Source organism: Parasteatoda tepidariorum, chromosome 5, assembly GCF_982258835.1.
Source record: "Parasteatoda tepidariorum strain Cologne lab strain chromosome 5, Ptep-v5.0, whole genome shotgun sequence".
NCBI lineage: Eukaryota > Metazoa > Arthropoda > Arachnida > Araneae > Theridiidae > Parasteatoda > Parasteatoda tepidariorum.
In genome coordinates, this window is record NC_141759.1 from 68,129,711 (window position 1) to 68,141,464 (window position 11,754).

Consider the following 11,754-nt stretch of genomic DNA (forward strand, 5'->3'; position numbering starts at 1 on the left):
CAGTTAAAGTACTACTACTCTTACTGCTTCTGGAAATTTGAAGGACGCTAAAAAGTATTTTATGTGGTAAAATGTTATTTAATTGCTAGTTTAAAGCAAGAAAAATTTTTTGCAAAACATTTCATTTGCTTTTCCACAGAAAAGTTCATTCAAAACATATAAATTGATTCCTTTAGTAGTCCTTTCATTGTCATCTTGAAGGGAGTAAATTTCTCTTTCTCCGTGGTCTTCCTTGGAGCGCCATCTAGTTTTTCTACCCAGCGATTCAATATAAATATAACGGAGTTGCAATGAAGTACTTAGTCGTGCGTTATAATTAGCGTTAATTAACATAATTTTGGGGTTTTATTAAGTGTTTCATATTCCAAACTAATATTAGTGACACTTATAACCAGCAAAATCGAATCACAGCTGACCGCTGAAATTCAGCCGTCTGTCTGACGTGTGCTGGAAGATCGAACTTCGGGGAGCCAGCCCAAAATGGAGGAGCTCTGAAATGTTATTTTGAAGCTATTTTTATGGCGTAAGTGCAGTTGTATAATGATAACCTTTTGTCAATTTAATATTTCCAAGTTATTCTAGCTATTTTAGTAATTTAAATTGATGGTTTGCCTCAATCATACATACTTGATGGCTCTGCTCCTAGTGGTCCCTCCTGTGTGGCGGCTCTTTTTCGCACAAAATTACTTACAAAATTTAATATTGTATGCATTTTATGTCATCCTACGTCTTTAAAAAAGGCTATGCATTTTATAACTAAGCAAATTTGTTTTAAATTTAATTTTGCAGGAAATCGTACCGTTAGCAGTTATTCTGGAGATGTGCTCCTTTATTTCATGATCATCTCGCATTATGAGGTTTTCCAATAATATTACATTTTAAATGTTTAGCAGTACTTAAGTGTCTTGCATAAAAATCGTAAAAAAGTAAAAATGTTTTGTTTTTCTTTGTTCATAACTCTGCGAGGATAAGCCCAGCAGTCGAAGAGCGTCTCTTCCTATGGGACCTTGAGAATTTGGCATACAGTTTAATCGATTTTATCGCAACGCTTTCGCTAAAATTCAATTTTTGTAAATACAATTATTTATCTCGCCTTCAAATTAATAAAATAGTTATGCAATAAATTAAGAAGACTCACTTGAAATAACTGTATATATACCTAAGACATTAGTTTAAAACAATCTTTTGTAGCATTTCTATATTAGTGTTAAAATTTCCAGCTGATGTTTTAAATTTCAGCTTAAAGATTTTTTTTGTGTGTGTGGTTTCTCAACCTTTTGTGTTTATTTCTAATTTTAGAAAATTTTATCTTTGCATTCTCAATGCATTAATAAAAAAATTGATCTGAAAATAAAATTTTATATACACTATATTTATGAAAAGTATCCATATTAAAAAGCTTGATTGAAATGTTTATAGCTCTTAGTATTTATTCAGGCAAAATTTCTTTTTGACAAAAAGTCATTTAAAAAATTTTTTTGTTACAACTCTCCTTCCTATTGTTATGTTTTGCTGGGGAGATTTCTGTATCATAATCTGTGGCAGAATAGTTGCCAAGTCTTGGCAATTTCCAGGCAGCACACCCCGAGAAACTAAAAAAAAAAATCACAGAAAGGGACCAACTAGAAAAGTGTAACTCGAAGTTACCCCCAGCAACTATATGTTTTTTTAAAATTTTTTTGCAAGTTTAAAATCTATTTGGTACCTTGGCAATAGTAGTTGATGCAACAGATCACAATGCGGAAATATTCCCAATTTGCTGAAGAACTTGGGAATAATTCCCTATTATGATCTATGCTAAAGTAATTGCCAAGTTTTGGTGAGTTATGAAAAGTGACATGTGAAACTAAAAGTAGTATATATATTCAGAGTTGATGCCAGTATGGCAACATTGCAACAAATTGTAGCCAAAATGATACGCATGAGCAACAAAATTGTCGCCTTGAAATATGTGTTGAAATTACAAAATAGTAACTTAAAAAAAATTTTTTTTTTACATTAAAATCCATGCATTTGAAAAAAAATAAAAATAATTTGGTACTAGTTTTATTATACATAAAGGTTTGTTTTCAATTAAAGATTTTTGAAATGGAATGAATAAAAGTGCCTGGTTCAAAAAATTTTAAATGTTAGAATTTACATGGTGTGCTGTACTTTGCATTCATGTACTAACAATTGTTCATCAAAAAAATATAATTTTTTGCTTTTTTAGAATTTGCTTTATTAAGAATTTTTAGATAATTTTTAATATAATATTTTGTTAGTCTTTATTTTCTCTGTTTTCCTCATTTATTTATTTATTTGGTATTAGTATTTTAATCTGTATGTTGAATCTATTTACTATTATGATTTAAACTTCTTTTTTAATCTTCAATCATTATGAGGTTAACAAACCTAATTATTTTTAGGCTGTTATAGTTGGCAATTAATAACTTTTGATGAGTACCATAACCAGGGGTCTGTCCAGGCCGAATTTACTACCGTTTAGCGGTACCTTCACAAATTCAATTTTAGGAAGAATGGTAGTTTCACAAAATCAACTTTAGGAAAAACGGTAGTTTCACAAAATACTTTTCTTAAAATTTTATTTTTGTATCCCTTAAGACACGATAAATTCATATTTTTATCATATTTTTGTGTTGATTTTTTAATATAATTTTTAATTTTTCACAAATTATGTCTAAATTTTCACAAAATAGGTACCTCTCAGAAAAACCTAGACAGACCCCTGATAACATGAATTATGCAATTGTAAAGTTCATTATTTTTTTTCTCAAATTTTTCTATCATATTAATTTTTTTGTTCACTAAATGAATATCTAGGTGGTCCTGTTAAACCACTAAATTTCCATCTCTGGTAACTAAAAATTTATATATATCACAGATCGAGACCATTCGTAACCACCCATGGGCAGGGTTTGCTTAAATCAGCTGATTTTTTGTATATGTTACCGGCAAGGTATGAAATCCGGCATTATATTTAATGCCTAAAACTAGTCGCCAAAGTATGAAATGACTCATATTTCACCCATTGCCTGGATATTATATATAATGCCGGATGCTATTTAGGCTAAGTATGAAATAAACGCCCTGATGAGGTTATTATGTAAATGAAGTGCATGTTACTGTGAATGACCGAAATCGGTGGTTGTTGACAACCACATAGTTGCTTTGGTGAATGTCCGAAATATTTATTACATCGGATTTGATATTATTTTATTCGTGGATATAATTACATTTATTCGATATTTTATTACTTACTGACGATAGATTAGAAGAAACATCAGTGTTTGGAGTGTCTGGCAAATATAAGGTCAAGGGCCACTGCCCGGTATATATTTGCCCGATACTCCAAACACTGATGTTTCTTCTTATCTATCATCAGTAAGTATTAAAATATCGAATAAATGTAATTATATCCACAAATAAATTAATATCAAATCGGATGTAATAAATATTTCGGACATTCACCAAAGCGACTATGTGATTGTCAACATTCACCAGTGAAAGTCAACAATCACCGATTTCGGTCATTCACAGTAACATGCACATCATTTACATAAAAACCTCATTAGGACGTTTATTTCATACTTTGCCTAAATAGCATCCGACATTGTATATAATGCCTAGGCAAAGTATGTAATACTTCTAATATTTCATACTTTGCCTAAAAACATCAGGCATTACATTGATTAATAAAGATTAAAAAAAGTGTTTTAAATTATTGATACTTTTATTATTTCTTTTCCTAGTTTTAAAATTTATTTTAATTAAATTGCTGCATTAGTTTTAAAATTAATTATTGCTGCATTAATTAAATTTAGCTAATGAAATTACTTTCTTTCTTGGTATGTGTTAAATTCCAACACATTTGAAATTACATTTTTAAAAATCTTCTGATTCTTGAGATTAAATGCACAAATTAAAGTAAAAATTTAAGTATTTTTTTCTCATAATATGTTTACAGTATCTTTGACATTATCAGATTTTCTTTAAAGAAATTTCGTGAGAAAAAAAAATTTCAATGAGTGCATAGATTTTTGTAAAAATTTTTTAGCTTAACTTATCTATTTTGATATAGGATTAAAAATTTATATTTTAGTAAAATATATAGCTTAAATATTTATAACAAATAAAAAAAATTCATTTATTAATTTTAATGTAGATGACAATCAAAGATATCTGAAAAATCGAAAAGAAAAACTGGATCGTACTATGTGTTATATTTGCCCAATAAGATTGTGTCTAACAGACATCATCTTCACATTCATTTTTAAATCATGATCCAAAAAAACCAATACAGTGAATAAAGTATTTAATAAACAAAAAAAAATTCATGTGTCATTATTTTAAGTATATTAGTTTAATGCAGTTTAAACCAGTGAAATTTTTTTTATTATTTTTTTTAAAGTTTGAATTTATTTGATAATGTGACTCAAGTATCACTTTAAATAAACATAAATAAGTAATTTTTAAATGTTACATATCATTATCTGAAAAAATATCTATGTAAAATAAATTGATGTAGTTATTGGTTAAATCATAATAGCTCTAAAATTGTTCCACCTATTCTAAAAGGACAATGCAATTTTGCAAAGTTTGTTTAAAAGAGTGCATGAAAATTGCCAATTATTTTAATTAACTTCGATTGTTATGAAAGAAAAGATAATAAAGTTTCTATTGTATAAAATTTGAACTTTAAACTTAAGTGAAAAATTATAAGCAAATAAATTCTAGAAATCACAACATTATGCTAAGGATAAATTTTTAGAGAATGATATTTTCATTATTGTTTATGTTAATGAGATTTTCTATACGTTTAATATGATTTTAATCTACCCATTTTAATTTCAGAATTTTACCTCTAGGTATTGTATCGGGACACCCACCAATCTCCAACCTGTTTATTTCCAAAGCACAAAAATGTTACTTTTCTAGCAAATTTTTTAACTTATTTCTTGCTGTCTTAGTGCCATGCAGGGCCCCTGGGCAAAGAAATGTTTTGGTGCCCCTATAATATGTATACTGTTTATAATCCAGCTACAGAAATTTCCCATACATAAAATGGGCAATGCCAACAGAACAGGAAACTGTTTGCAATGTAAGAAATTCTCTTCCAGGTATTTTACCATTGCAGTTTAACAATTGTGTCAAACGTCTGAAATGATACTTCAAAAATAAAAATACTTAATTATTTAGCAGGTGAAGGAATTTTTTTTTAATATGTGGAGTTAAGGGAACTTATTGTAACAAAGTATTTCAATTTAGCCCTCCTTGCTTTCAAAAATATTGATGCTCGTGAAGCCAATGGATTGAAACTATAATATTTCAAATCTTTAATGAGCTCAGTTCATTAAAAAATTTGATTCATTGCAAACATGAATAAAAGGGTCAGTCGACATTGACTTCTCGTAATTCTCTCCCCCCCCCCCCCAAAAAAAATCTCTTTATTTAAGTGTGATTAACAGATATAATAGATAGTCAATTTACTGAGGTTTTGTTTATTTTTTTTTATATTTGAATAATTTGGTACACGATAATAAAGGCCAACTTCATGGGTAATATATATATCTATATATATTAGTAGTTCAAGTTTAAATATGTACGAGATTACAAATTCATTTTTTAAAAGTAATAAATAGGAATAACAATTAATAATCTTTTTAATGCTTAAATTATTTATATCATAATTGTATATTTTTTTAGGCACCATCAGATTTAGAAGAACCTAGTTTCAATTTACATAGCATCATGCCTTGTGGATCTTCAAAAGTTAATTCTGGGAGTGGAGATCCATCCAATAAAAATGAAGAAAATGGCTGTTGTGCTTTTGAAGATTTGGACCATTCAGTTCTTCAACATCCTTTGTATACAGGGGTAAGAAATGTGAAACAAATATTAAAATGTTTGCAGGATGCCACTAAGGAAGTTAAAGATGTCATACTAAACGAGTGTAATATCATATATGAATGTAAAGTATGCGCAAATTTATTCCGAAGTCTGGCAAATTTGTTGTATCACAAAAGATGTTATTGTAAAAAACATTTATGTGAAGAAATGGTTTTGTTTGATCATTTTGAAGAGGAGCAAGCAGTAATCATTCAACCTGAAACTCCCAGTGAACAAGAAACAACTCCTAAGTTGTTGAAATGCACTGTTGATTTAGTTAAAACAGATTTGGGAAATGACAAAAGTGTATTTGTTGTGGAAGATGTATCGAAAATCGACAGTGAAATGAAACAGTCATCAATTATGAGTAAAGGGAATAAATCTAAAGATCTGATGGATAAAAAAACCACTGAAGTTAAGAAATCTGAGCATTCTATGATTTCACGAAGGACTAGAGATAAAAATTCTCAAAAGGCAGAAAAGAAAAAGAAATTGATTAATTCGCAATCTGTTGAGTCCCAACCAAAAGCTAAGAAAATAGATAATTTTGAAATCATCAACATTGATTCAGCCATAGTGAAAGTAGGTGCTCAAAATGAAATTGATTTAGAAGTCAAAATGGAAACTACTAATAGCAATGCCAATGATTTTCAAGAAAAAGCAATGACACAAGAAAATATGGATATCAAGGAAGAAAACGAATCACAAAAATTGGATGATGAAATCTCTAAATCAAATGAATCGAAGTTAGAGATTATAAAGGAAAATAATCCACTTGAAGAAAACTCGACTGAAGTGAAAGCTGATAATGCATCAAAAACAAGTGTAAAACCAACGAAGAAGATAATTTTTACCAAACCCAAAACTCTTCAGATTAAAAATTCAGTTGTTCTTGATGATCTCAGAAAGAATTTAGAAACTGAGAATATCGGATTGACGAAAATCACTAATGCATCTGGGAAAAAAGTTTGTTTTCCAAAGCTTATTTTAAAAACTGTTGATGGCAATCCTCATGCTGTTTTTCAGAAAGCTGAACCAAAACAGTCTAGTACCCCAACAATAAAAAGTCCCACTGATCAAAAACCAGAAAATGAAAAATTAATTCTAGTTTTAAAGAAAGATGCTTTAAGTCCTGCAAAACCAATTCAAGAGAAAACTGATAGTGCAAACAATAAAAACGTAATAAAATCAACCGAGTTTCATCATCTAACACGACGAAAGAGACTTTTGGCTCGTAATGATTGCAAAGTACAGGAACTAAAATGTCTCACGTGCAATACTATATTCACATCTCTGAAAACTCTGTATTTTCATATGCTATCTATTCATTCGAAAAAAAGACTCTATTATCCTTGTCCTCTTTGTAAGGCTTACTTCGTACAAATTTATGGAGTAACTAGACATTTAGTTTCCATTCATAACAAGACAAAGGATCAGATTAACAAATTACGTGATACTATAAAAAAGAAGAGTATTTGGAAGAAAGTTGATGACACTATTTCTTCTAAAGATGGTATATCTATTGATAAAATGGAGGTAAAAAAAGAGCTTGAACCAGAGACAAAGCATGAATTAGTGACATCTGAAAGTGATGGCTCTACAGCACCAGCTATTAAAACAATAATTAAGCTTAACAAAAATGTCAACTTTCACCAATGCTCTAAATGTAGCAGAGTGTTTGGAAGAAAATCATCCCAAGTTAGCCACGAGAAGTTCTGCATTATGAATGCAATTAAAGTAGAGACAGTTGACCTGGCAGCTCAGTCTCCTCCAACAAGTCCTCCCTTGATTTCATTTCTGTCATTAGCTCAAAAAAGGCAGAGTATTGAATCAGAAACTAATAAACAAATTCAATCTCTAAGACTTCAGACTGACCCTGCTTTAAAAATAAGCATTAGGCCTAAAAGAAAGGCTGAAAAACTAATGCACAAAGATTTTATCGATAGTCAAACTTTGAAATGGAGGTCTGTTAATAAAGTAGTGAATAACACTAAAACTCCTCCTGCTGCTAAGAAGAGTACTACAAAAAATTTAGAAAAGAAAGTTTCAAATATAATGAATGTTGAGAATTTGACTTGCTTAAAGTGTGGTAAAAATTTTTCCTCATATTCAAATTTAAAAAGACATGTTGCCATACATGTTGGATGGACAAGATTTAGATGCGTTATTTGTGAATACCAAGCTTATAATAAATCCCAGTGCTGGTTTCATGTACAGAAATTTCACGATATTTCTGAAGATGAAGTAGAAAAATATGTACAAAATTTAGGGTCTAACTGGCTGTCTAAAAAACCTGTTTTTCACCAGCAAAGCCAAACTTCTAAAATTAATTCACCTGGAAATGTTAAAAAACATAGTGCAGTACAAAAAATAAAAAAGAAGAAAAATATTGGGAGACCTATTGAAAAGAAATTCACCCAATCTGTCAAAAAATTAAGTCTGGACAACAAAAAAGATTCAGACTCCAGAAAGGACAAATCCTCGAGTATAGACAATAAGAAAGAAGCCGGTGAAAACAAAAAGAAGATACAATATATTGACACTAAAAAGGACATCAATGAAATGAAGAAAGAGAAAAGCCATTGCTTGGATTCTAAAAAAGAAGCTAACGATTCCAAGAAAGAGAAAAGCCAGTCAATCAGTTTTATACAAAAAAGCAATGTACCTGATTTTAAAAAAGACCTCAATAATTATAAATCTGTTACTACTAATAACCCCACTACTATAATACTCTCTAAGAAACTACCTTCATCATCCGCCCAGTCAGTAGTAACGATTCCGACAGAATCTCAGTCTTCCAATAAAGCATGTCCACTGCGCTCTTCGCCACGTAAAATAGAAATTAAATCCATCAAATCACCCGAGGAGAAAAGTTTGACAAGCTTAGTTACTAGATCCACAGCCTATGCAAAAAGCTCAATACAGATTAAAATTACACCTCCACGACCCACTTCTGCTGAAACCATAAAAAAATCATTGAATCAGTACCCTGAAAAAACTTCTCCCAAGAAAGATAAACTGATAAGTGAATGGTTTCCAAAAAAGGACTTGAATTCTAATACAAGCAGAAGGGAATCGGCTCCATTAATAATAGGACTTGTGCCTGCTTCAAATTCAGGATTGAGTGTTCGTACGAAAAACCCTGCAATTACTTATGAGAAAAGTGGCAATTAATATTTTGTATATTATGTACTTGGTTAACTTCACATAGACTTTTTTGACTTTAATTCATTTTTAGATATGGTGTGTCTGTTAAGAATGAAATGAGCCAATCACAAGTGTCTAAAATCAATTTAGAGCGTTTGGTTATGTTGGTGAACTTTATCGAATTTAATTATTTTAATTACTTTAATACTAGAACTTGAAAAAGGAAAATTATCTTAAAATCAATTTATCAAAATGTATTATTAACAAAATCATCTATTTTCTACATTTTAGTTTAATGTTATGGATTTCTCTACATGATGGCTCAAATGTGTTAATCTAATTACAGTGTTTAAGTACTGCAGTCTTTTTTTTAATATTATTATAACCTGTGCAGGAATGGTTTTTACAACTTAATCTCACAGTATCATAGTAAATACACTGTATGTTTTATATACTTTATTTCAGCTACTTTAGAATTCTTCTAACATTGTTATTTTGTTGCTATCTGCTGTGGGCCCTTAGGAAATAATAAATAACTTAAAGAAAGAAAAAAATTTAGTAAAAAAATATGTTGCTGTTTGACTTGCCAAATCGCTGAAAATGTTGTATAGATCAATTGATGAATAACTAGTTTTTAAAATGGGAATGAAATTTTTAAGAAAAGAAAGTTTATATCCAAAACCTTAATTCTGTAACTGAAAGGAAATTCAAATCAGCTAAAATTTATAAGGTTAGAGCCAAAATTCAATTTCTGTTGGCCTCAGAAAACAAAAGTGTTTAATATTATCAGTTTAGTGCACTTTTTTATTTGTAGAACAAGAAATGCAAGGATTAGTTTGGATTGTACAAAACCTGAACTGAGCCTGATGAGGATCATCGTCGTACAATTCACCTTTCACTGTATTATATATCAAACAAGTATTTCTGAATCGTGCAACCCAAGATCACACAGGCATAATATCAATTTAGTATGCATACTCTTAAAATGTGCGTGCCTCGGGAAGTGCTTTCTCCTGTCGAAGATCCTGATTGGGTTAAAAATGTAATTAGTTGATAATTAGAATAAGTTTCTTTAAATGAAAAATTGGTATTTCCATTTGTCTATCATTAAAGATTTGATTCGTTTTAAAATGACGGGCAGGAGTTTTATCTTTTATTTACAGCATGTCAATGATTCATATTAAAAAAATATATATATGCATACATATCTTTGTGATCTGATTAACATATTGAAGTTCTGTAATTTCTAGGAATGTTTCTCAAAACTTATTTTTCAGTTTGATTTTAAATGCAAATTTAATATAATAAGGTTCTTAACTCTCTGGTATTTTCACAAATTTCTGTTGTCTCATAATTTTTTGACTGTTTGACACATTTTTTTATACATACTTTTTATATTTTTCAGTAACATTTTATTTTTTTGAAATTCTATTAATTAACCCAGTGATACTTAAGCAAATTTCTAATTTTTTTTTTATATCTTAAACACATATTTTTAATTTTATTGAAGTTCTTTGGTTCGAGATTATATAAATTTTTGTCCTCTGTCCTGACTAATTTATAAATTTCTGAAAATGTTTTTTCACGCATTAATAATGTATAAGAGAGAAAAATTAGTTTGCTTGTCAAAAACAAAAAGTTACGGAGTGAACATTTTTTTGATGTCCAAGGGTAAAGAAATATAATTTTGTAATTAAAATGCACATGCTATTAAAAATTCATATTTAATTTACCTGTATCTAATACATTCATTGCAAGCATAAAATATTTCTGTTTGAAATTTGCAGATTTAAAAAAATAAAAAAAAATCTATTAAGATTTTTTTATTTTAAATCAATTCAAAATTAATTTTGTCATTATTGTTAACTAACTTATAAATTGATCGCTTACATAAATATGGTTGAAATATGAAATTGAGTTTGATTTATGCAATTTTTGTTTGTTAAAACTTGTAACAATGAAAAACTTATTTAAATCTCATAATCAATGAAAACTCTTAACGGAATTCTTCTCCCTACAAAGTAAATGCCGATTATCTATGATAATGGGTTTTGTTAAGTTTAACAAATTCTTCTGTTTTATAGCTGTTTTTAATTTTGTTTGTTAAAGTTTATTGTCAAGAAAATATTTGAAGCAGTTTTTATCAAATATATCAGAGTTCATAAAAAATAAGTTATAAGTAAAAATGTGTAGGAATGTCTAAGATATCTTTTATGTTCACCAACTCATGTTTTCACAGCTTAGAATCGTTGAAATTGAATGTCTATATACATTCTGAAGTAAACTTTTCCAAATATTATCGTAACTCTTTAGTGTTGCCTTTGCAGGATTTGATAGCCAATTTGTGTAAAATTAAAAAATGATTGTTTTTATTTTATTACTGAAATAATTTTTCTGTCAAATTACAAAATTAAAAACTATCTTTTTTGCTTTGCAAGTTTAACATAAATTTGACACAGTCTTGCTGTTTACTTTGAATTAATATTTAAATCTAGTCAACTGTTTAATTAAGTTAATTGAAGCATTATTAGTTAGAAAAAATTTGATATGCATTTTCAAAGTTTTTAATTATTCCCACATAATTATTGTTTTCAATTATGTTGAATGTTTTTATTACTGTTTATCAAAGTGTATCATAACTAAGTTGTGTATAATATTGTTTACAATAAAATTATTTATAAAGTGATGTACATTTTCAATAAATCATAGCAAACATAT

General features: G+C 28.8%; 1 protein-coding gene across 5 annotated transcripts; it reads left to right on the top strand.

The window, feature by feature from the left end:
• On the top strand, window positions 1-11,722 carry LOC107455551 (uncharacterized). Of its 5 annotated transcripts, none has more exons than XM_071185952.2 (2): window positions 1-66; window positions 5,707-11,722. In XM_071185952.2, the coding sequence occupies exon 2, from the start codon at window positions 5,752-5,754 to the stop codon at window positions 9,061-9,063; it is 3,312 nt and encodes a 1,103-aa protein (XP_071042053.2). In that variant the 5' UTR covers window positions 1-66; window positions 5,707-5,751; the 3' UTR covers window positions 9,064-11,722. The 5 variants fall into 5 exon arrangements, 4 of the variants coding, with proteins under 4 accessions (XP_071042053.2, XP_015928645.3, XP_015928643.3 ...); XM_016073159.4 differs by having other exon boundaries at window positions 6-523; XR_011637833.2 differs by lacking the exons at window positions 1-66; window positions 5,707-11,722 and adding exons at window positions 390-523; window positions 4,869-5,006.
• Window positions 11,723-11,754: the final 32 nt, after the last annotated feature.

Excerpts from the sequence above, each read along its gene's own strand:
- LOC107455551 (XM_016073157.4), top strand. The coding sequence starts at position 744 with ATGCATTTTATAACTAAGCAAATTTGTTTTAAATTTAATTTTGCAGGA. Across the intron at positions 858-5,706 it reads TGATCATCTCGCATTATGAG|GCACCATCAGATTTAGAAGA; the intron begins GTTTTCCAATAA and ends ATATTTTTTTAG.